At 40.2% G+C, this 24878-nt stretch overlaps 1 protein-coding gene across 2 annotated transcripts in view; it reads left to right on the top strand.

Moving 5' to 3' along the window:
* The window catches only part of eys (EGF-like photoreceptor maintenance factor), a 166182-nt gene that overhangs the window by 91194 nt on the left and 50110 nt on the right, over nucleotides 1-24878 (top strand). For both annotated transcript variants that reach the window (XM_085368758.1, XM_085368757.1), the window contains 4 exons: nucleotides 9259-9409; nucleotides 10546-10658; nucleotides 10951-11207; nucleotides 20692-20868. In XM_085368758.1, coding sequence (XP_085224884.1) covers nucleotides 9259-9409; nucleotides 10546-10658; nucleotides 10951-11207; nucleotides 20692-20868 — 698 coding nt within the window. The remainder of the gene's footprint in view (nucleotides 1-9258; nucleotides 9410-10545; nucleotides 10659-10950; nucleotides 11208-20691; nucleotides 20869-24878) is intronic.

Below are 24878 nucleotides of genomic sequence, written 5' to 3'. Positions count from 1 at the left end.
CAACAGAAAACATGTCACAATTTTTTTTTTTTTTTTTTTTTTTTTTTATAAATGACATCAGAAACAGCAGTATGCGACATTACGTGATGGCAGAGCTTCAGTTCATCCTTTGTCATTTTTTTTTTTTTTTTTAATAAATAGGACAGGGGGAATGAATGAGAGAAAGAGGGGGAGAGAAAGAAAGAAAACCAAAGGGGAGAAGAGACGGTGAGAAGGGGGGGGAACATGTCACAATTTGAATCTTTTAACCACTAAATTTGTTGTGTCTTGCCTGGTTGGTTAGACCAGTGTTCCTTTTTTCTTTTTTTTTTAGTTAAATTGTTGTCCTGCAACCCAGAGGGTTTCTTTGTCAGTAATGTATAGACTTCATCATTTAAGTATGTTAATTTTTCTTTAACCTTGCTGGAAAATCTTCACGTGTTCATGAGTGTAAGCTGTTTCTTCATTGCATGTGTGTGCATTTGTATAAAAGCAGGTTAATTTTATCTTTTCTCAAACTAGGCGTTACCTTAAAAGGAGCCTTTCTCTCAGATTTCTCTGCTTGTGTGTTTTTGTTTCACCTTTTTGTTGTGATGCTCCGGACGCCTTCCCAACCTCCACAAGTCCGTTGGCCCCAATTTTATGTGTTAAAACTTCTCTTAATTTCTCCTCTAATTCTCTCCTCGCTGCTGTCTTTTTCACAGCTGCTGATTCGTGCTGGGTGTGGTTCCCATTACCTATAATTTTGCTTCGACCGCTGTGCTTGTGGGGGCAGTTGGTCCAGGTCCGCAGCTTCCTGTATTAACACACTAAGAGATTTATTTAATTTCATTTTCATCACTGTTAAACAGATAAGCAGGCAACCCGCCTACCTTGACAGCGTAAACTGTACGCCAGTCTCCCAACACATTCCTCTCTGTACTCCTCCATAATTCTCCACTGCACACCTCTTACTATCTCTCCTTTTTATTTTTATTACACCACAGAGTAATACACCCAATTATGCCCGTCTATCTCTATGTGGCTCCAAATTCCCTCTTTATTTTAATTTCACACTCGTCAGGGGACAGGCACACAACAATTTCAACCACTAAAACGAGGAATTCAACCTTTTTATATTTCTTTACTAATCTAGACTCAACCTTTGTTCGCAAAATGTGTCTTGTTCTAGTCCGGAATAAATGTGAACCCGTGATTACACGGCCGTTCCAGTGTTATTTCCGTAGCTATGCGGGGGCCCTCACCTCCCCAAGTCACCACCTCGGCACCCGGACGCCGCCGGTCCTGGCCGCGCGTCCACGAACAGGAGGGTCGCCACTCCTAGGGCAAAATGTTCCACAGGTACACTAGGCATCAACCTTTGATCCTAAAATGTGTATTTGCTCTAATGTCCTCCTAATCAAACACATCAACCGTCACTGTCACTGTGTTCACGCTTCACACTTCACACAAAAAACACACTCAGAGCGCGCCTCACTCACACTCTCACTCAGTGCGCGCTTTACACACAAGACAGCACCCAGAGCGCGCTTCGCAGCTTCACACACACTCTCACTCAGAGCGCGCCTTCACACTCACACACAACACTTTTCCTCAGCGGGAATTTTACACAGAAACCTCTGAGCTCAACTATTAGATCTTCTTAAAGCACACTGCACCATAGACCAAGATACCCCTTTCTCTGCGCTTATGACCGCCACAACGGGGCAAAGTCGCATCATAAAAGTGATGCTTGCATCCCCGAAGTTATACCTGACATCATAAACCAGGTGTTGCTATGTACTTAAAATTTTACTTTGTATTATGACCGCAGCCCTTAAAACTCGACTGACGCCACAAACCACCGTCAAAACCTCTATCAAATGTACTAAAACTAGCACCAACCACTACTGCACTTCACGGCCGCACCACCGGAACACGCCGTATCATAAACCAAACCTACGGACGTGTTTCGCTCTCGCGTTGCCAGTGTTCAACTGCACCGTGAAGCCAGCATCTGCTTTTCCTTAAATCAACTTCTATTTCATAGCCGGCAAAAGCCAGGACGTCACTGACACCATAAACAAAATAAACAAACCTCGACTTCAATGTACTGGACTAATGGCCGCGTCTTCAGAATAAATTCTAATGTATTATTGCTACAGAAGCCAGTATTAGACAAAATTAAATGTGGAAGGTAAAGTGGCTGCAACTAGTCCAACGTAGTATGTTATTAGTATCTCGGTAGAAGCAGTTTACTGCAACTAGTCCAACGTAGTATGTTATTAGTATCTCGGTAGAAGCAGTTTATTTAACACACTGGAATTCAGCCTCAACTTATGTTGTTAGTATCTTGCGCCAAAAACCAGACACCGACAAATTTACTGTGAAAATACATGTGACTCAGTGAACAGATTAATTTGGAAAGCCCAATATGCACATTTGGTATTTATAATACAACAGGCTGTGCTTACCTTTTTATTTTTGGACCGGTCCTCTGTTCACCTCGCCTCACGATCTCACCAAAGGTCAAATCTGCACCTCCTCAGCACACCAAAGATCCGGGTCACACGGCACCAAGTTGTTAAAATCTCCCAATTCTTTGAATCTTTGGGCTGAAGGAGGGACAATACTCGGTGTATAAATGCTCAATCAACAATCATTTATTTCCATACAATTCAACAGTCAGAGCATTACAACGTCCGGACGGGAGAGATGCTACCAGAGGGTCAGGCACATGTCTCAAAATGGTGACGGGTTGCTCAGCTTTTTATAGTCTCTAGTGGCCCCCAGCTAGTCGTAAAAGCCAAAACATCACATTTTTTCTCTGTTACAGCGCCTAAGTTATGACCTCGGCAGTTGTTTCTCTGCTTTCTGTAAGGTGGGGGTGTGGAATGTGGTCTATCTATCTCCCCTGTCTTTAGACACAGAGTCTCCTGCTTACAACCTTCTCTTCATGATTCAACAATTAAGCATGTCAAGAAAACAGTGTAACACATTCCCAGCAGATCAAGGATACAGAGTGATGCACATTTATCTAATGAACTAATATGTGAATATGTTCTGTTAACTCAAAAGTATAATGAGAACTAAACTACATACAGCTCACACACTCTATATTAAAGGGTATAATGTGATCTACAGCAGTATTCTAATTCAACTACTTTGAATACATATATAAGGTAACATATAATAACAGAATAATCTAATAGGTGTCACATACTCCTCTCTTCAGATGCACTGTTGAAGTTTTTAAATCCCACCCCTGGGCCATCTACCACATCTACCGCTGCTGCCTCCACTTCAGCAGCACAACCCACCAGTGATGCAGCATCAGCAGCACAACCCAGCCATGATGCAGCAGCATCAATCGGTGTTCCTGTTGCCTTATTTATATTGTATTTTTAATTTATTTTATCCAACTTGTTGACACGTTTTATTGTGTTTATGTATGTAAAATTTATTGTATTTCATATATTCATTTTTTATTTTTTGTATTCATTTATTTATTCATATATTTTTTTTATCTTGTTAATTATTCTGATTGTGAATTTGCTTTCTTTAAGTAAAAAAAAAAAAGGTCAAAGACAAAGCTATTCGGTTTCTTGTGAGTACATACACTACACTGCCGATGTAGGGGGGCGCCACCTAAAATCTTGCCTAGGGCGCCAGATTGGTTAGGGCCGGGCCTGGTGGGAACACAACGAATATGACTGCACATTTACGCCGACATCATCCTAATGGAAGCAGACAAAAACAACAAGCATGCATGCTACAAACTTTACCCGAGTCATTTAGACAGCCGTTAGCACATGATTCTCCTTATGGGGACCTGATATGTTTAATATTGTGGCGAGCTCAGGAGGAGACAGAGGTGTCGTTTGGTCTTGCTTCCCGTGAGCTAGCCAGGGAGCACAGCCGTTTATTGACATCTGCAGAAGAACACTGCCGCTAGCTAACTGCTCAGCGCGGCAACCGCACAGCAGCAACAACAACAACACACAGGGCGCCCTCTGACCCCGGAAGGACACACCGTCGCAGCGAGAGGGCGTCACCTGTCACTATGGCAACATAAACAAAACATAACTGTACAAACAGAACCCCGAACAGCCCTGACCCGCTACATAGCCCCCACCTAAGGGGTCAGTCGTCCCCGACGACCCCATTACCCCACACAAAGTCCTGCAAATGTCCAGGTGCCTTCTTTTGGCGCACCGGCCGGTCACGACCGGCGGGGGAAAAGTCACTCGGGTCAGAACATGGGGTGCCACCATCATCCCACTTCTGACACCAATGTGGCGAGCTCAGACAAGGAGGAGACGGAGGTGTCGTTTGGTCTTGCTTCCCGTGAGCTAGCCAGGGAGCACAGCCGTTTATTGACATCTGCAGAAGAACACTGCCGCTAGCTAACTGCTCAGAGCGGCAACCGCACAGCAACAACAACAACAACAACACACAGGGCGCCCTCTGACCCCGGAAGGACACCGTCGCAGTGAGAGGGCGTCACCCGTCACTATGGCAACATAAACAAAACATAACTGTACAAACAGAACCCCGAACAGCCCTGACCCGCTACAATATGCTGCTGAGAATATAGCCCAGAAGAAGCGTATAGTATTGCTTTTATTTTGGAAAGAGCCATTTCTCTGTAATAAACTCTCTTTTCCAAAGATGAGTGATTCCTCAATCAGATACAGGGCTTGCAAAATCGCTAGCCCAACGTCCCGGGGCTAGCGATTTTTCCAGTCGGGCTACCAAAATCTATCTCTGCCCTGGCCGTCGGGCTATTGTAGGAAGGAAAAATATATGTCAATGCTTTTGCATTCTTTCGGAAATGTAGCTGGGTAATTATGTCATTGGCATCGGTGAGCCACTGTCAATATGTGACATATTGAAATCGCGTTTGAATTTGCGCTTGTTTTTTGCTTTCACTTTGCAATCGCGCGAACTGTGTATAGAGAGCGATAGTACTGATTGGTGAGTGATGATAATTTGCGCACCAATTCCTCTGACATAGTCTTATCAATCGTTAGCTTACTATGCAAACATGACAAGTGAAATCTCCCGCAGCAAGCTTAAACATATGAGAGGTTGATCGCGCAGAGAATCGCTGACTGTTATGTGTGTGTGTGTGTGTGTGTGTGTGTGTGTGTGTGTGTGTGTGTGTGTGTGTGTGCGTGTGTAAAAGCAGCAGGATATATATTTTAGTTCTGCTGAGCCAAATAAGACAGGTAAGGGTGAAGAAGTGACAGCCAAAGAAAAGCTCACCACAAAACGGAAAAGTTATGACAAATCAGACTATAAGGCAAAAAGAAAGTGCAGCTTTATGGTTTCATGGACAAAAGAATTTCTGTGGCTGCAATATGACGAGCTATATAACCGGGGCTGCACATAAGTGGTCCGCAGGTGCGCATTCGCTGTCAAAATTTTAAAAAAAACGCGCACAAGATATGAAGTTGCAACGCGTGTTTGCATACATAAGATTTTCTGGAGGAGGACAGACATTTGTTTAGAACTCTTAAAGATGTCGAAGAAGCAAGCTCCTTTAAGCAATTACTTTGGTCTTCCTCCACCTCCAAACAAATGTCAGAAGGAGTCCGAACCACAAAAGAAGCACGTATTCTCGGAAAAGTGGTTGCAGGAGGTGAGCTGGCTTCAAACAAATGATGAACACACAGAGATGTGGTGCGGAATGTGCCGTGAAAATCCCACTCTAGCGGACAAAAACAGTGCTTTTTATATGGACGCAAACGCGCGTTGCAACTTCTTATCTGGTGCGCGTCTTTTATTTTGACAGCGAATGCGCACATGCGGACCACTTATGTGCACCCGTGTAAACAACATAATGTTCTGCCGGGTGTGTTGTTGGTTTTCTCTCGATTTCTGAGTCGACAAGCGCCTTTGTTACTGGGACCAGTCATTTTAAGAAAAGCCCCCATTAGAATCCATGAGAAATGCAAGAAATGCATTATTGCTCAGTCTGCAATATCTTTCCCAGAACAAACACCAATTGCAAATAACATACTAAAAATAAACCTGAAAAATCTGTTTAGAACAGCGTACTATGTTGCAAAGAGTGAACTACCACTGGCAAAATTTAGCAGTCTTTGCAAACTTCAAAAAGCAAATGGCCTAGATCTTGGTTCCACTTGTCTCTTACCCGTGACTTCGGTGGAAATTTCAAATTCAGGATCTGACACAGACTGATTCATGTCCTACACAGTTCTTACAAGTTCATAGAAATTTCTGTTCAATTAGAACCAAGTATTTGAGTTGATGATTGTAATTTTTATACAATGTTGTAATTTGTTTTTCAACAATTTTTTGATTAATGTTTTGTTTCCTTTACAATATTATACTTTAATGTATAATATTGTAAAGGAAACAAAACATCAATCCAAAAATTACTCTCTTTTTTTATTCGGGCTACTTACATTTATTTTGGGCTACCAAAAACTGAAGAGTCCCTGCCCGAAGGGCTACCAGGGATTTTGAAATTTTGAGAGCCCTGAGATATTTTTAATTACTTTTGTTTCAGCAACATTAAATTTAAAAACTGTACTTTTGAGTTAAAATATATATTTATAATTTTAATAAATGACAAATTAAAAAGGCATGAACATTTTTTTGTATCGAAAAAATATCGAACCGTGACACCAAAGTATCGAACCAAACCGTGAATTTTGTGTATCGTTGCACCCCTAATAGCAATGTCCCCAAACACGTGGCCAATGCAGTAAAACTATACCAGATAATACAAAATACAGTGGAACACTATCAGTCATGGATTGGCCTCCCCAGAGCCTGGACATTAACATTAATGAATTATTCTGTCCATCCTGACAGAGAACAGAATAAAAGGCAGCCAGCATCCAAAGAAGTGCTTTAAATGTCCTTCAAGACATCTGGTGATTTATTCCTGAGAACTACTTACAGGAATTAAAGGAGAGTTCAGGCTGTGTTGAAGAATAAAACTGGTTATATGAAATATTGATTTTCAAGTTCGTTAGAATTATACAAAAGTCTTTTTGCCTTGTATATTGCATTTCTGTAAATGTGTGCATGTTTCAATATTCTTAATAATTGTTGGACCTGAATAGAGTGGCTCAAGATTCAAGAGCTGTACTGCATGCATGGTGAAAAGAAACACATATACCAGAACAGGCTGTAAACGCACTGCTGTTGGATGTTATGTTCAGTCAGCTCATTTTAATGTTGTTCAGTTGTATGTATTTTTGTTTCTAAAGATGTCATTATGTTGCAATTTAATGTTATATATTTTAATTGACAGGGTGCATTTACATAGACATCAACCTAGATGCATTTTAACATGTCTCTGTTTCATGCATAAGTGCATCCCCTGTTGAGAAAAGGAGTGCAATTACAATGATAAGCCAATTAGGGCCTGGTAATATACAATTTTTCTTCGAATTGTGTGAGCACCTCAGGTGGTATTAGCTTGATACCTAGTTATTCAGTCATTCCAAGTGTGGTGGATTCTTTTCCTCTTTTTTTTTTTTTTTTTTTTTAGAGAGAGAAAGGTTATAACTAAAACAGGGGGAAAATACGTAATTGGCAGGAATCACCAGACTAAGAATTTAGATTTTATTACAAATGGGCAAATGGGCTTTCATTTTGAAGAACTAAAACAACCATCAGAATGTGCCTATTAAAATGCATTAGTGATCACTAGCCGTGTTTTATTGGCTGTTCTAAAGTCTTCATTTGCAGTTTTTCATTACGAAAAGATTAACAAGCAAGAGCCGAGCACAAAATCAATGTTTAAATGATTTAAAGTGAGGCTGTGGCCCCTTTAGTTATATTGTTTCTAAGCCCATGTGCAGTCTTGCTGCCAGCCCTTTCCATTATATTCTGACATAAGAAAGATTGTGGTCTAGCTTCAAGACACAGAGTTTATTATGTATGAACTGGAAGCTGAAACAAAGGAGAGAGCATCTCATATCAAACCACTTTGCTGTGCATTTGAGTAGAGACTACAATGACTTTTGAGCATTTCTGACTTATAAAAAAAGTTTCAGATTGTAAGACAGAGACAGAAATTAATTTTGGGTTGGTGATTATGACTTTTTTTTTTTGAGATGCAAACAGATAAAAGTTGAAATACTGAATGTGACTGAGTATGGTTTACCAAATGATTTCCTGCTAGAACAATGCTGAGTGGGAAAGTTGCCTCATGGTTTGTTTTTTTTTGGCGGGGGGTTGGCAGAAAGCAGCACTGCTCTAAATATAAAAGAGACCAGTCAGGTTTGAGAGGCTACAGGGCTCCACCCTTCTTTCTTTCCTACAAGAAAAATACAGCAGCAGTAGAAATCAATCATAATGTTCGGTACCAACCCCTTGAGACACTGCAAGAAAGAGAGCTGTCATAACTAGAGGGTTGGGAGTGTGGAAAAATAGTTTCTGGTGTCACAAAGCAAATTCTCTGTAATTGTCTGATGGCTGAGTCCGTCCATCTTTGTCTGATTTGACCCACAGCTACACCACCACGGCCATCCTCAACGTCACCGCCTAACTCATTATAGACTTTTAATATATCTTCCCGTCAAAGACGCTTTTCAATATGTTAAATAGAAACCCAGTGGGGCTGACTTCTCAAGGACAGTGAACACAGTGCCCTCTGGCTGCTGGCCAGGCCGCTCTGGCAGACTGCTTCTAAATTAACCGCTTCTCCATGCTGGCTCTGGAGGAAGGACTTATGCAGCTCGGAGTTAGTGCCCCGAGTGTTTAGCCGGCATATGCAACAGCCTGCAAAGTACAGGCTTAACAAATCAGACTAGATTGCTTCGTGGGCCTTCTAACTTCCACTTAGGGAACAAGGAGTATCAGGAGACGCAGTAGAGGGGACTGTGCATCTGTGGCCTGAGTACCCTCAAGCTGCAGTTGGTTAGTCCAGAATCTGCACTTAGGTAATTATCTGCTCTCCCCTGTTGTTGCAGAGTGGAGAATTGGTTTTTGAAATCTATGAATGGCTGTGGGGTGGATCCAAAATAGTTGTGTGGAGACTCACACTTACATAGGACACCTCGACAAAAACAAAATGGAGTTCAAAATGTCATTAGTGAGAAGATTTTTACCATTGGCATTTACTGAAATTAGTGGAAGATATGCTAATCATCTACCATAGTACCACAGCATACAAGAAAATAACATCTAACTTCTATACAGATAATGCACAATGTTTGATTTGTTTACAACATTAATACAAAACACTTTTTTTAACACATAGTGTACCTCTGTTTCTTATACATTTTGATCTGATGTGTTCATACTGTTCTACAGACAACGCCTGGCACCTTGTGAAGCAGAGCTCACTCTTTCTGGCCATGAGAAAATTAAAAGTACTGCAAGCAATTACTGGTTGGGACACATGATCCAAAGAACGAACAATGTCTTCACAGGGGGTTTGCCACAACAGTTTATTCCCAGTCAGGTACAACTTATAATTACTATACACCTATCCACACATGGGTCTGGGTCATGAGGGCAGCAGTCAAAACAGAGAAGTCCAGGCCACTCTCCATGGCCACTTCTTCCAGCACTTCAGGGGGAAACTGAGACCCAGTGAGAGATATAATCTCTCTAATGTCCTGGGTCTGCCCCAGGGTCTCTTCCTGTTGAGACCTGCCTGAAAAACTCCACTTAGCAGGTGCACAGGAGACATCCTAGTTTGATGCCTGAACCACCTCAACTAGCTTGTTATAATGTAGAAATGTAACTGCTATATTCTGAATCCCTTCTGAATGGCCAGGCCCTTTACCCTGTCTCTAAGGATGAGCCCAGACATATTAAGGAGGAAGCTCTCACTATCGTTTACTGGGACAGAATAGCCCACAACAATGAGTCAGATGAATTACACTCCCAGAGCTAAGGGATGTGGTCATATACCATTTCTAAGTCTGCAAAGCACATTTAGAGTAGTTAGGAAAGCTCCTGTGCACCCTTAAGTGTTCTTGGGAAGGTCAAGAGCTGGTCTACTGTCTCACAACTTGGTCAAACCTGAGGTTTGACTAACAGGTGGACTCTCTTCTCATTACTCTTCCATAGACTTTAACAGGGAAGCTGAGGTGTGGGATCTCCCTGAAGTTGGAGCATACCCTCTGGTTCTTATTCTTGGAAAACGGGAACCAAAATCTCTAGTTTCCCAATCCAGATGCACTGTCCCTGACTTCCATGCAATGCTGCGGGGGCATGCCAACCAAAACAACTCTGACTTCTGCCTCAGTAATGGCCAAGCCGTTCCTAAGTCCCTGCTTCCTTCACAGACATGTCAGTGGAGTTAGGGAGATCCTCAATATATTCCTTCCACTGCCTAACTGGGTCAGTAGCATTCATTGCATATAATGTGAGCAGAGCTCTGCTTCTCCTTTCTGGGAGTCTGACAGTTTTTCAAAAGTCTTGTTCCATGACCATACCAAGGTCCTCAGTGAGGTGAGGCAAGGCTCCAGGGCCTGATCCCACATAAAAAATTTTTTTTTTTTTTTTTTTTTTTTTTTTTTTTTGTTTAACTTACTGCTTGTTAAAGATTCTGAATAAAATAAATTCTCTGCATGTGATATATTTTTTAAGAAAGCAGAACCTTTCCACAACTACACTGGCTGTCTTGAAGTCATTGAAATTAATAAACTGAGGAGCTTCTACACATCGGATGCGATTGCTGGCAGCAACATAGCTCGATGCAGGTAAAGTCTCTGCATTTTTTGGTTTTTATTGCTAAAAACACTGTACTCACTTTTCCAAGGTGCATTACACTTTGTCCGAAGCCAGGGGGAAACTGACTAGTAATCATGACAAATAAAACTTGAATTCTCTACTTCTTTCTGGGATTGCAGTCAAAAATATGTCTATTTGTTAAATGACTGCGCCTCTTATTTACTGAGTAATTTCACTTAATACAAATCAGAATTTTTTAAAGCCTGTATAATTTATGTCAGATTGGCTTTTGGCCACTCAAACTTTTGATCAATCTTCCAGATTCACTGTGCATGCCATACAAGCCTCCACAACAAGTTCCTCAAGTCTGGAAGCTCAATCACCTACCTTTGACATAGTGTTTGCAACAACGTTTGCAGTTCCCACACAAGCGCCAGAACATCCAATGAATGAACCTCAAGTTTGCCGCGACAGTCTTTGCCACAACGGAGGGACGTGCCTTCAGCTGCAGCCGCCTGGTGAAGCTCAGCTTTCTTGTCACTGTCCGCTTCATTTCACTGGAACGTTTTGTGAAAAAGGTAGGCTTTTGCATTCACCTGGTGGTGTTTACGCTACATTCATATACACAATACATAGACCACACACAGGCTGTACAAAGCTTAAAGACCTACTGTACTGTGACCTCTACAGTGGAATCATCAAGAGACAGCCAACAAATTATGTTGGTTAATATATGCTGAGCCTCTTTGGCTAATAGGTTTCACTATGAGGGAGAATAGTCGGTTGCATTAGGAATTTTGAGTGATGTGAATTATTCAGTATATGATTAATGAAATGAAAGATCTATATAAGCAGCTCAAACCATTGGTGTGCTTCTAAGTTCACCCCTAGAACACGCTGAGAATGAGAATGTGACCTTGCAGCACTTGTTCAACATTCAGCTGAAGCGTTCACGTCTGTCCCAACCAAAAAATATTTATTTTGTACCAAACACTCCGACACTAACACTAGGGAGACGGTAGTACTACACGCACATATCAAGGAGCTGTTCCTTTGCAGATTCCTTCACAGTTCTCTTGATGTACCTCCTGACATCCCTCTGTTGCCATGCATGATATTCTGAAAGTGTAAAAAAATAAATAAATAAATGCTTCCTGTATTTTGCCATTGTAGTCAGTTCCTGTCAGGGATAACAGAAGTAACACTAGAATGTGTGAGTTAATAGTTTGTGTACTTGATAACGCAAGCCAAGCTGCTGAGAGAAATCTCAAATTCTGTGTTGTGATAGCAGTGTGCAGTGCAGCTACAATATATGATTAACATTTCAACACGGATTAAAAGAGTATTGTACTTCTAATATGAATTAAACATGTTGATGGCTAATTACATTTGTTAAATTAACTGTGGTGTGTTTGACCTGTTTCTTGTTACAATATGGTGGGCAATTAAAGTTAACGTAATGAGGACTGGAAATCAAATGGTATCAATTTAGCCTCTTTCTATCAGTGGCTGTCCTTTCAGAACCAAGAAAACAGGAGCATAAGTATAAGGAGTGCTGGTTCCTTGGATGATTTCTACCTGTAGTAGAAAAACAATGTTTATTTTGAGGCAAGAGAGCATATGACTAGTAATTTGTGGGGCTCCAACATCGTTGCCTGAAATAGGTGGAACCTGTTGCACATTCGTTTTAAGCCGTAAATCACTGCATCCCCTTATCAATTAGTCCCATCCACTCTAAGATATTAGTGGAAAACAAAGCAGGCAAACATAAAAATTCTATTAAAAAATAAAGAGTAGTAGTTAAATATGTTACCTGAAAACTTTCTTTACTATTTATTGATGATAGAAGATGTGCTGTTTTAAAATTTGTGGGTGAAATGTCAAATCATGATATGGGAACTAGCAACTACAGTGCTAACAGTAGCTTAGTTAGCTAACAACAGTCGATAAGAATCTTCCTGTAAAGCCTATTATTTCCTTATGTAAAATCACAGTGATAAACAAAAAGAAAACTGAAGCCTTTCTTTGTCCATTTCTGCCTAATCTCTTGTTTTAAAAATAACAACAGATAAATTTTGAGTGTTAAACCTGCCACTCTTATTGTTTGAGCTGCAGGTGCCATGTGCAAGAACAGGTGGCTAGACAGGGAAAGGGAGAGGACACAGTCAACATTCAGTTGTGAGTAGGGTTGCCAACTCCCTGAAAAATAAATAAGGGACACCTCGTGGCCAGGGCCGGGCAACCCAGTTGTCTTCACCCTTCCCAGTGTGGTAGCTCTTTTTTTGTGTGTGTGTGTGTGTGTGAAATTATTTTTTAACCATTTGACTTGAATTTGATTTGAGCAGATGCATATTCTTTGTGATATGACCATATGGGAAACAAATGATCATTTAGCCATTTATTTTTAGCTCAAAATGACAACATTAACACAATAAAACAGGTCTCTTTCTTAAACAGAAGCCTGTCATGCTTAACTTTTGAGAATATAAGTAAATCTTTCTTTAAAAGAACTCTGTCCTGCTTAACTTAAAATTATATAAATTAATAGAAAGCAATAGAACGAAAAATATTCTTGTAACAGTGCACATATAGTGCATTTAGTACAATTGGCTTCAGTTGAGGTATTATTTCAGCTTTTCTAATGCTAATCAGCTGCTCCTGTTTGTAAACCCGCTTGTTCCCATGATTACGCATCATAACTCATCATCATTATTCATCTATGTATTACTTTTATGTATTAGTCATCTATTTATTGTAATCATCTATCCTTGCAGTTGTTTATTACACAAAATAAATTATATTATCACACTTCTGGCCACATAGCGCTGATATTCACTGCACATGCCCATATTAACCTTAACCAGAGGGTTTAAAAAAAACAAACCAGTGTTTACATACCATATCTGCTTCAGCCTGGCCTGGTGGACAAAAAATTGGTTAAGGATTCCCCGAGCTTTCACGCCCCTCGTGTTCTTCATGTGCCCACCATTAGAAGCATGCCTATGGAAAAAGTGTGCCGGCACACAGTGCAGTGCGCTTTATAGGTGTTATCATGCACTTTTCCAGCCAGGTGTTTCCCTTTTCCCAGTCCTCCCTGTACTTTTGCAGCCTATTTTTCTTTCTCTGAGGGGAACAAACATTGCTGCTCTAATGCTGGGCTCACACTGTGCGATTTTTGGCCCATTTTGAGCCGATTTTTGAGTCGTGCGACCGATTTGGTGATCGGCCCGATTTTGGCCTTCATCGTGCATCGTGTAGTATACGTGGGGTAACGAGAAGCGATTAACACCTCACGACCAGCTCCCGATCATCAATCGCTCGTGAGGGTGTCACCGCAGCCGCTCACACTGCTCACGCGCAAACACGTAAACATCGGTGAAAAAGATGATCTGGACACAAGCGATGGAGGCGCAACTTGTAGAACTTTGGAAAGCTCATCCGAGCCTTTTCGATGTGGCATCACAAAATTATCACGACCACAACAACCGTGAAAATAGTTGGATTTACACTGCTGCTCAATCACAGCTGCCTGATCAATGTTTTTCATTAGCAATTTAGCAAAGTTGATGGTGGTGGTGTGCGTGTCTGTGTGAGTGAAAGACAGAGAGAGAGAGAGAGCAACAGAATTTCTGTTATAACCTTCATTTTATGGAGGCACAGTGTGAGCACTCAGGTCGCATCAGAGCATCGGGCGGTATAGTGTGAGACCTGCATCGTGACCTACCAACTTCTAACCCCTGTGAGTCAATCGTGCAGTTTGAGCAGGAGCTGAATAACGTGACTGAAAAAATCGCACAGTGTCTGCCCAGCTTTAGGTGTACTGTCGTCCGAGACTTGCACCGCAGTGTCGGCGTATGTTTCCCTGTTGACCATGCTTGTTGTTGTGGTCATCTGTTGTCTTCCGGTATTTTCTCCGCAAGCGACCTTTCCTCGACCAATGAGATGAGCGGTAATCTGAATTGTCATACTCAAATTGTCATAAGTGTGCTGTCAGCTCATTGGTCACAAAGCAGGAGAGGGGCTGGGAATTATGTTTTCAAACAAAGCGTTAATTCCATTAACATTTATAGACTACTTTTGATTCTCACTGTATTACGGGACAAAGTGCGTCCCTTATTAGCTCAATACGGGACGATTCCGTTTTTTAAGGGACGGTTGGCAACCCTAGTTGTGAGTAATACCAAAAGCAATGTTCTGCTGGATGAAAATAAAAACAATTTCAAAAGGTAATCTAAGCCATCAGTTGTGAATAGTTTTCAATTTTTGCTTATTTGTGTCCATGTGAGAAGATATTACTTGTTCTGAGAAACTCAGTTCTCTGACAGTTTGAATGCTCTCTGTGTGGGCTTTAACTAAATTAGGATCTTTTGATAACAGAAGCCACTAAATGTGATACGTGCAGAGAAAATTTTGAGAGATTTACATTCTTCTTCGTGCTAAAGTTGTTCCGAAAACAGTGTTAGGTTTGCGTTCACCTTTGCAACCTTTGTAAATGACTAAATCAGATGGCATAATCTTATGTTTATGAAACATGTGGAATCCTGACAGAACGCTGCTCAAAGCTAATATTAACAGTCATTAATGTGGCAGGAGCAGCCTGTATGCACCTGGCACCCTGATTTGACACATCTGCCATGTGTTCTCAAAATGCTAATTTACAGGTGTTTAAGTAATCAACTGAAATATTATGTTTCTCTCCAGGCGCTGTAACAAAAGTGATGCTATTTTTAAGGCTTCACACTGATTCGATTTTCCCGTGGGAGAGCGCTATGTCGAGGAAAGCGGTGCCCCCCCCTTTGCTCGCATGACAGAGATGCTTCTTTGTTAAGCCGGTTATTAAAGATCCTTTGGCCAGCGTCTAAACAGCCTGTAGAGATCAGAGAATATGATTCATTCATTGACTCATTTGTTCTTTCAACCATTTCAAGTTCAGGAAAAAAAAATAAGTGTCACAAAATATCATCATTTGTAGCTGCTGCACATGAGCAAGCTTAAGGCTGACTTCAGTACCGTAATTGGAAATGAACCCTGATAAATCAAGCCTGCATTATGACATGATTGTTACATATTATATGTAGTAAATTCCCACCATGATAAAATATATCCACTGTTATGTTAGAGCTGATGATACAGTCTCACGATCACGGGTTGTGCCCTCAGCCTTTCCCTTTCAAGCAGTGAGTTCCTGCTTATTCCTCAACTTGTCATAAACTTTTCCTTTAAATATCAGCAGTGGCCTTTTGGTGTCATTTCTGCTGAGTTTGTGAAATTGCACCTCCTCAAAAGCAGTCTAGTCTCTCAGGTTTAACAGAGCGCAGTCTCATGTGGGCACTCATCGTATGATGTGCTTTGCAAGACTAGTTCTTCGCCCGCAGACAGAGTCCCGGGGCTGTTTACATGCTGACAAAGTCTGTGCATGTGAATTGCTGCAGCATCTTTGCTAGGTGACAACCTTGTCTTCACATCTTGTTGAATTAAGTAATGGGCACAAGAGAACAGTGGAGCAAGTCACCCCTGCTCTCAGTTAATTATAGACACGTCAGACCGCATAGTGACTAATGATGTGGACTTGTTTGTGTCCTAGATGAAACGCTGACATGTCATACTTCACATATCCAAAAATAATAATAATAATAATAACAACAACCAGGAAGTATTGTGTTACCAACAGTTAAGAATGAATCACGACACGAGAGTGGCTAATTTCATCTGAGCCATAGTTTTTGCCTACTTAGCCATGTAAGACTGAAGTAATACAGTGAAGTTAAAGAGTCCCAGTGCTCTGTCTCAGTAAATTAAGACAGTAGCTTTTCTTTGTAATGGCAATAGATTTATTCAGTGTGGAAAAAAAACAAACATACTGTTTGAAATTACACTTATTTTTCTTAAGGCACCCCATGCTGATCATCATCTGTTTTGTAAGTGGATGGTTCATTAAATGTGTTCCAGAAATATACTTTTTTACTCTAAAAGAAAAGGAGCAGGAAGAAAAAGAAGGAAATGAAGGAAACCAAAATCTATATTGTTATCATTCATAATCCACCCTTTTGCTTTTCATTCCTTAAATTATTTTCCAAATTATTATTTTTCTGTAATAATTATGATACTTTTAATAGATCATAAGTGCCTTTTTTTTTTTTTATAATGAATGTGTTTACATCTGTCAGTGCGCCCCAGGGTGGCTGTGGTTACAATGTAGCTAGCCATTACCAGTGTGTGAATGTGTGTGTGAATGGGTGAATGACTGGACGTGTAAAGCGCTTTGGGGTCCTTAGGGACTAGTAAAGCGCTATATAAATACAGGCCATTCACCATTTACTTACTGTATTTATGTATGTACTATATGTATACTTGGTCACAGCTCCATTAGAACTGCAACCACAACTACACGTGTTAGCAGTCAACAAAGAAATGTGGCTCTACATTTGCAGCCAGCACACATCTCTTTTATCACAAAATTGATAAAATGCGATATAATAACAACTATGACCAAAAACATCGGAGTCAGCTTTAGTCTGAATCATATGAGCAGTTCCTACTTAAGGAGCTTGAGTGCATTCACTTATGTTTGGCCCTGGAAGTGCTCCGCTGGTAGGATGTACCATAATCCAGGCTAGTGCTTTTGGTTCAGTGAGTGTTCGATATTACCTAGCCACCCATCACATGGTTTTGTCAAGATAAAAGCAGTCCAGCTGAGCATATCAGAGTTTTAAGGTATGATAAATTGTCTCTTCAGAGAAGGCACAGTAGGTAGTAGACCTCAGCAAAGACTTTCTATCAAGCATGCAAGAAATCAGTTAAAAGACACTACAAAAATTATACACACACACACACCATCATGGAGTAAATGGTTGAAAGAAGAAGATATAAAAGGTGAAACCATTATTCAGGCTTGGTGTGTATTAATCATGACCTACTGCTTTTAGCTCATTGAGTTGTGTCTTTGCTTCTCGGGAATCTGAAGCCATGGTTTTGGATGTTGGCCAGAAATGAATAATACAATGAAAGTTGAGTTTTTTTCAATTGAGTCCTTAACTACTTTTGTTTAACCACAACATCAGTCCAAGAAGCTTTTTCATTTCATTTTTGTTTTTCCCTAAAGTGCCTTTTTATGTATCTATCTGCATCTTTTTACATCTTTTCCTTTGACCTTATCCAGTCCAAACAATCATGCTAATTATACTGATTTTATTTATAACAGTAACAAATATATTTGTTAGAAAATCATCTTATAAAATGCCAAATGTGCCACCATGGAGATGATATTATCAGAAAGTGGGAACCTTGTCTATAAATGTAGTTGGGAGAAATAACAAACCATTAAAAAAAAATGAAAAGACATTGTGGTGAACCTTTCCTGCTTTTGTTTCCGTTTCGTGTTTGACATTAATTGGACCTGATGAGGGGTTGTCAGATTCCTGCTTTGCCAACTCACTGGCTAGGTGCTGGCAGCTCTTTATGTGGGCATCTAGTGTGTGTTTGCTGTAATGGCTGGTGCCTTTTAAAATGAGCCAGTTCAGTCTTCCTTACTCAGAAATTGCCAACAGATATTATAGGATTGATTTATCATTTTCACCCCCAAGGAAACCACGCCTTCCACAACAAAAGCAACACAATTTTTGTTTTCTCTTTCTGTGTAATTTGAAGCATTGGCTGTCATGTCTGCTCCACATAATTCTATGTGCAACTCGGAGGATTCGTGTGCTCTGGTTGGTCAGGAAATCAGCGAGGGTAGGAAAGTGTCTGAGCGGCTCTTCAGTCCAAGCAAAGTAAAAAAAAAAAAAAAGGAATATAACTATGTGAAAAATGATATGACGGGAAACTCATCTCTGGTGTTGGTCTAGCGACTGATCATTAAACTGGACCAAGTCAGTGTCCCATGGGCCCCCGGGCCACTGGACAGTCCTTATTGTCAAACCCTGCAATTCACCTTGGTGATATTTTCACTTACTGTACGACTTGAATCCTTTTCCTAGGCTCATTAAGGCCATTTTCAGAATGCCCTGTTGACACGAATGACTGATACAGAGGAATTGCGTTATCCCTGTTGCCATGAGTGAACCCACTAACAATGCATTAGCTGTCCAAGAGTAGTTCCTGACTCACAAATCAAGCAGCCCAACAGTAATTTTTGAAAAAGAGCTGCAGCCAGTTACACAAACCAGTAGCAGGCTACAATACGCTGCATAAATGTGACCACAGGAGAATGCATTTTCTCAAAACCTTGAAACAATACTGCATAATGTGAGTAAGGCTGAGCACATATAAAAGACAATGTTTGCTGCAGGAAAACATTAGATATCGGATTAACCTTTAACCTGATTTTAAATAAACGTGTAGTGTCACAGAGCTGTGGTAAGGTATACATGTCTATAAGCACATTACTTGAATAACACCTGTGGTTGGTCAAAAATCCTCAAATTTTTCATATAAAAGATAAAAACATAAGGCCTGTACCTCCTCTGGTGCTGTCACACTAGAGTAAAGTAAGAATGGCAATCTCCTTGCTACAACTAAAAATCAAGGTTTGCTAACTTTTGCGTCCTGTGACCAAATGGTTGCCCGGTGGGAGGCAAACTGTCTCCAAAAAGAATGGGGAAGGTTTGCAAATGATATTTCATAAACATGGACAGATTCCAACATGCTGCAATCAACTAGATTCAGCTCAACTTGTCTGCCATGTATCTCTTTACTGATGAAATCACTGTTCATCAGCAACTACTGTTTGTGGAACGATTTCTACATTCTTGTTTCAGATATGTGAGTATGTGGCTGGACTCTGAATTTCAGTAGTTAATATGAATTTTTGTGTATGTTAAAGGCAGCAGATTTGCAACAGATGGCAAAAGATTTACGATATTTGCCAATTTACTTCAGTTAATCGTGTATTATCACAAACAGATTGCACGTAATTGCCAACATGATTCCATTCAGTTACAAACAGCAGACGTACTCTGCCTTATTGCCATTTTATCGCTTTCTTAACATATCATAATCGTTTTGAAGGTGGCAACTGACTGCGAGTGGTAACATTTCTGGTCCCCATCTTGAAAGCAACCATGTCAAACGAGATGAGATCGCAAGCTCGTTGCACACAGTCGTAGTAATTCTGTTCATGTCACGGTCTCCAACCTCTGCTTTCCCTGTAGCATTGCAGCCAGAGACCTAACCCCTCTTATCACTGCAAGTGGTCAGAACTGTACTTTCATAAACATAGCAGGGGTTTTTATCGATGGAGTTCGAGAACTTTTTAACCATACCTTGTATAAGCATAAAGTTAGTCTATAATATCGCCTCCATTATAGGCATCCCTAGAGATTTCCCCTGCTACAACTTCATATTCTTCTTATTCCATTTCTTTTACTTTGTAGTCTGTTCTAAATATTGTCAATCATTCACATCCTACTTTAAAAATCCATTTGATCCAACATCAAAACGCAAAAAAGTGAACACTGGAGTCATGAAAGAACATTCTCATATATCATGCAATAAAAAAATATCTCTCTATTTTTTTTGTACCCAACACATATTGTATATTATGAGCTCTCAACTTGAGAGCTGGACTGTTTTGTTAGAATCCCCTGAGCTGAAGTCAAGGTGGCCTATTTTGAATTGGCTGTCATGTACCTGAGCAGTAAGCTATCCACCAGGTGTACAAAGTCCTTTGTGTAAAGGCCAACATATCATCACAGGCTTGCGAAGTTGATGACCTGAGTGTGTACCTCCTCCACCTCTCCTTATAGTCATATCACTTTGTCATCCAATGGGAAATGACACTCTAGCACATAGCCCTGACAAGGCCCTGCTGATTCTGCACACAGATGGCTGTCTATGCTGCAAAGGCACACAGCAGCCAGTTTTTGCTCTTCTGTTTGCAAACAACAGCCCTGTAGGGCATTGCTTTTACAAGATATGTCATTCTTCATTTATATATAAGTATATTGTCTAATGGTCAATAAAGTGTGTATGAGGGGGTTTTTTTGTCCAAGTAATATTACAATTCTAATTCTCTTACACCATGTAAGCTCAAAGCATCAATTTGCATCTAATGCTTGTTTCCAGATGCCACAGTATATATCCCTTCATTCGATGGAACTTCCTACTTGGAGCTACGGCCGCTTGCGTTGCTTCTCCAGCCTTCTGGTGTCAGCAATAATCGACCCGCAGGAGTCAAGGACACCCCCGTTTTTCTCTGTTTGACAGTGAAAACCCGATCCAGACAAGGAACGATCCTCTACAGTGAGTACAGTCTTTCCCATTACCAGTAAAGACCTGCAACACTGTAAAAGGAACCTTATAATAGAGTGTTTCCCCCTTAACTATATCTTTACAGGTGTAATATAAGGTGAAATAAAAGCCATCACTTCTTTTATACTGCATTGTCGTGCAAGAAGATGCTAATTTATCCAATAAGTAATTCAGCTGCCATTGATGGAAATTCCTCTACTTGTATCAACATTTACACCAAAAAATGAGTTTGCTTTGTTTTCAGGAAGTTAAATCAGAGGCTCAATAGCTTATTTGTGTCATTTACATTTAAATTTAATCCAGAGCCAGCATCCTATTTGCTTAGCTGATCTTGTGCTTTCTGAAATTAACACAATTCCAATAGCCACCAACTCTAAATTTCACAAATTAGCATTTCATTAACATCTCATTTGTGCAATCTGCACAAAAACAAAGTGTACTCATGAGAAGTACACTTTGGGGTTATGTGCTGGACTATTTCTTGTCCAGATGCAATAATTTGCTTTTAAAAAGCCATTTCCTCTTATTTCCTCAGAATTAAACAAAATATATATTGTCTTAGTAAACGTAAGAGGATGTGTTAACGTCTTCAGAATGCATCTTGACTCTTGGGTGATTGGCAGAACAAGTGAAACAGGTTTATTTGCAGAAAACAGACATAGTGGCATTGATAAGAGCCTCTCAGAAGACAAGTCTATACTGCTTAATGGTTTCTGGACAAGCAGCAAAAATTCATCTGCTGTCATGCTCGTTGTCTCTTTATAGATGCTCTCGACCTCCTCTGTGGGAACGTCATGTTTTCAGAAGTTGATTACACTGACATGTTTACATAAGCTCCAGCAAACACAACTGCTCTGCAACAGTTGTTATGCCAAAGAAAACAAGAAATACGAGAGTGAATGAGAATCGCATTTGATCAGCGTTCTGTAACATATTCAAAACGTACCTAATGCTATTTTACATATAGATATTTTCTTCTTGTTTGATTGTTTCATTTTAATCACGTAAAATCTCAAGAAGGGTCTGGCCAAGACAGCAGCAAACCTAGTTACAACTATCAAACTACACAGACACAATATCCATTTCATGTATAGTGAAACAAATCAAGGGCGAAACACATCGAATCTCAAAAACAGTTTGACTGCAAATTTAGGAGCAACCACCCTGACCGAGGCTGCTATTTTCTCCATCCTTGAAATGACTTCAGTTTCCCCCCAAAGTAACCAGCTCTGACAATTTCAGGTCCTTCTGGACATTATTCCAGAGAATGTGGCGGCATATTTATTACACAAGAGATATGTAAAGAGTCTGGGCTAAAGCAATAGTCTATTGTGTTTCCCTTTCACTTTAAAAGAATACATGCACTGATCAATCTCAAGTATTAATATTAAAAAAAAGCCACTGGCCTGACTTTAAATGTCACCCAGGGCATGCAGTGAGTCATCTATTGATGCAGGGAATTGTGGGATACAAATACAGCTCTTACGTTTCCAAGGCTGCAAGTAAAAGGACACAGAAACCTAGAGAGTATCTTGTGCCATAGCTGCCATTCAGTCAATGTTTAATTAGTTATGACATTTTCAGCAAATAAGTGGATTCAGCTACAACCAAATGTTAAGATAATGTGTCAGGAGCACCATGTACTTCTCAGAAGGAAACGCAAACAGTGCTCTGGTGGAGGATTACAGATAGCCTTGTCTTCTGTCGACAGCTGGGAGTTTTTTCGCTGTTACAGTGCTGATGATTGAGCTGTGAGGTAAAAGCGAACAAAGGAATCCTCATAAGGCAAGAGCTGGACACTCACACGCAGAGATAGCATTGGGATCACCCTTTATGTCCACTGTGAGCTCTACACTGTATGTCTGCCTGCTGCCAGCTCTTTTGTTCCCACACCTGTGCACACACATACACACTCTCCTTTGTTAAAGTAGAAGATTGGGGTGGGTAGGCCAGGCAACCCCGAGTAGACCCTCATAACAATGGAGTATTGTTTTGGGAAGAGAAGAGTCAGTGATTTTTTTTTTTTTTTTTTTTTGAGGACTGAGAAAGCTGAGCCATGAGAACTTTAGTTAATTTACCCTGCTTTGTGTGTATTACACATCTGTTCAAAATATGTATGCATATATTAAGTATCAGCCAGCTTAGGGGTGAATCCAGAGCATGAACGCATTGAGCTGCTCTAATAAAAAAGCATCCAACTCTGGGTCTCCGTGGACCGGCTCCTCGCTCTAAAAACTGCATCCACCTTGAGTTTAGGAGCCTCTCGTTGTTCCCGTGTTACAGCACAGCAAGTCAGGTGCAAGTGCAACAGAACTGTAACCAGCATACATTGTGTGGCGATCATGGGTAATTTATTCTATACCCACCAGCAGAAGACATCATAACATTCATCTTTCTGGTGTAACCTAGATCAACCTCTTATCGGTGACATCGTCTACAGGTCCTGGACCTATTAAACAGCTCAGTACACCTCAGGGTTAAACCGTATTTCCTCTCCTTTGATCATAATGTGGAATTTCTGGCTTGACTAACTGTAATGAGAGTGGCGAGGAGTAAATCCAGGAGTTGTTTAAAATTCAGGTGTGAAATATCCCCTCGAACCCAAAATATGTGATGCAACTGCAGAAGAGTGTATGTTAATTCATTTAACAGTCTTACATTATCACTAGGAAGTTATGCTTGTACCAGCTGACTTTTGTTATGCAGTTTAATTCTGAAAGAACTAACAGAATTATTCTTTCTGTGTGCTTTTGACACTATAGGCTATTTTGTGGGGGGGAAAGGTGGTTTTACTTTTACTATTCTTTGGGGTAATAATAGCTTGACTTTTCTTCACTGGGCTGACATTGGCCTCCCACAATGGCTACTGAGTGAATTAGCGTTGCACCAAAGACTTAAATCTTTGTATTTAAAGAGCTGTTAATTAGGCTGCACTCAGAATGTAATAGAAGTCTAAATTAGTGCTTTATATAGGGTTGGTGTATTTGAAAGGTCAGCCAGCTAAACCTTAAATAGACATAGACAATGGTAACATCAATTTAAAGACAGCTATACGGTATCCTGTCTGACACGGGCGCTTAATTACAGTGTTCAAAAATCAACCAGTCAGTAAATTAAGGAATGAAAAGTCTTTTTAAAATGACATATTCCCAATATATGTGCATTTTTATTATATGCTAAAAATCTTTCTTTATCTATAAAGTCCAAATCTACATTTGGTTTGTGTTGCAGAGATTTAGGGTATATTATTAAGGACTTTTTTAAAAATGTCAAATGATAGGTTTGAGAATAGAATAGCGGAATAATTGCAAAGCAAAGCCATTAGTATGCTCCCCCATACTTGAAGTAATGGTTTGAATTTTGATTTTTTTTTTCTTTTCTGTTTGAAAAACCGAATATTACATGGATAAAAAGAATATAGCTTCAGGGAGCTTTTTTTTCTGCCCGAGAAAAGCTTTTCATAATATGACTGAGAATGCATTTGCATCTGTCATAAGTCATAAGCTATGTATTTTATATACAAAGCTATGCATTACAAACTACACAGTTTAATGCAAGTTGTTGCCTGAGTTCTCTAATTAGTATTTTTCCCGTACTATATGCAGAACAATAACAGGAAACACTTATATTATAATTACTTAAATCAGGACTCTGTAACACAATTTATCTTTATTCTTAAGGAATAAAGACAACGACGTGATTTGAAAGAATGTGGTTTCAAAGGTTGTACAGTAACACCCCCTTTGTAGTTGTCAGATGTGACTTGACGTCAAGATAGCAGTATTGTCTCACTTCCACCCTGGCATAAGTCGCCTCATATATTCACTGCCACCAGTTGTCTAGCTGTGTGGATCATAAGTTATACCAGTCTAAGCCTTTGCAGATTTATACTATAGATCAGTTTGAAAAACTGACTGCTGTTTCAACCTGATGTCATCTTTATTCCAAACCAGCTTTCACCACACTCAATTGTAGACGTGAACACGGCTGTAAATTACAAA

The sequence above is a fragment of the Diplotaxodon limnothrissa genome, linkage group LG13, assembly GCF_057381915.1.
Source record: "Diplotaxodon limnothrissa isolate DT_005_m linkage group LG13, D_limnothrissa_male_GT1.1, whole genome shotgun sequence".
NCBI lineage: Eukaryota > Metazoa > Chordata > Actinopteri > Cichliformes > Cichlidae > Diplotaxodon > Diplotaxodon limnothrissa.
The sequence above is the reverse complement of the archived record's forward strand: the minus strand, read 5'-3'. Positions and strand labels throughout refer to the sequence as shown.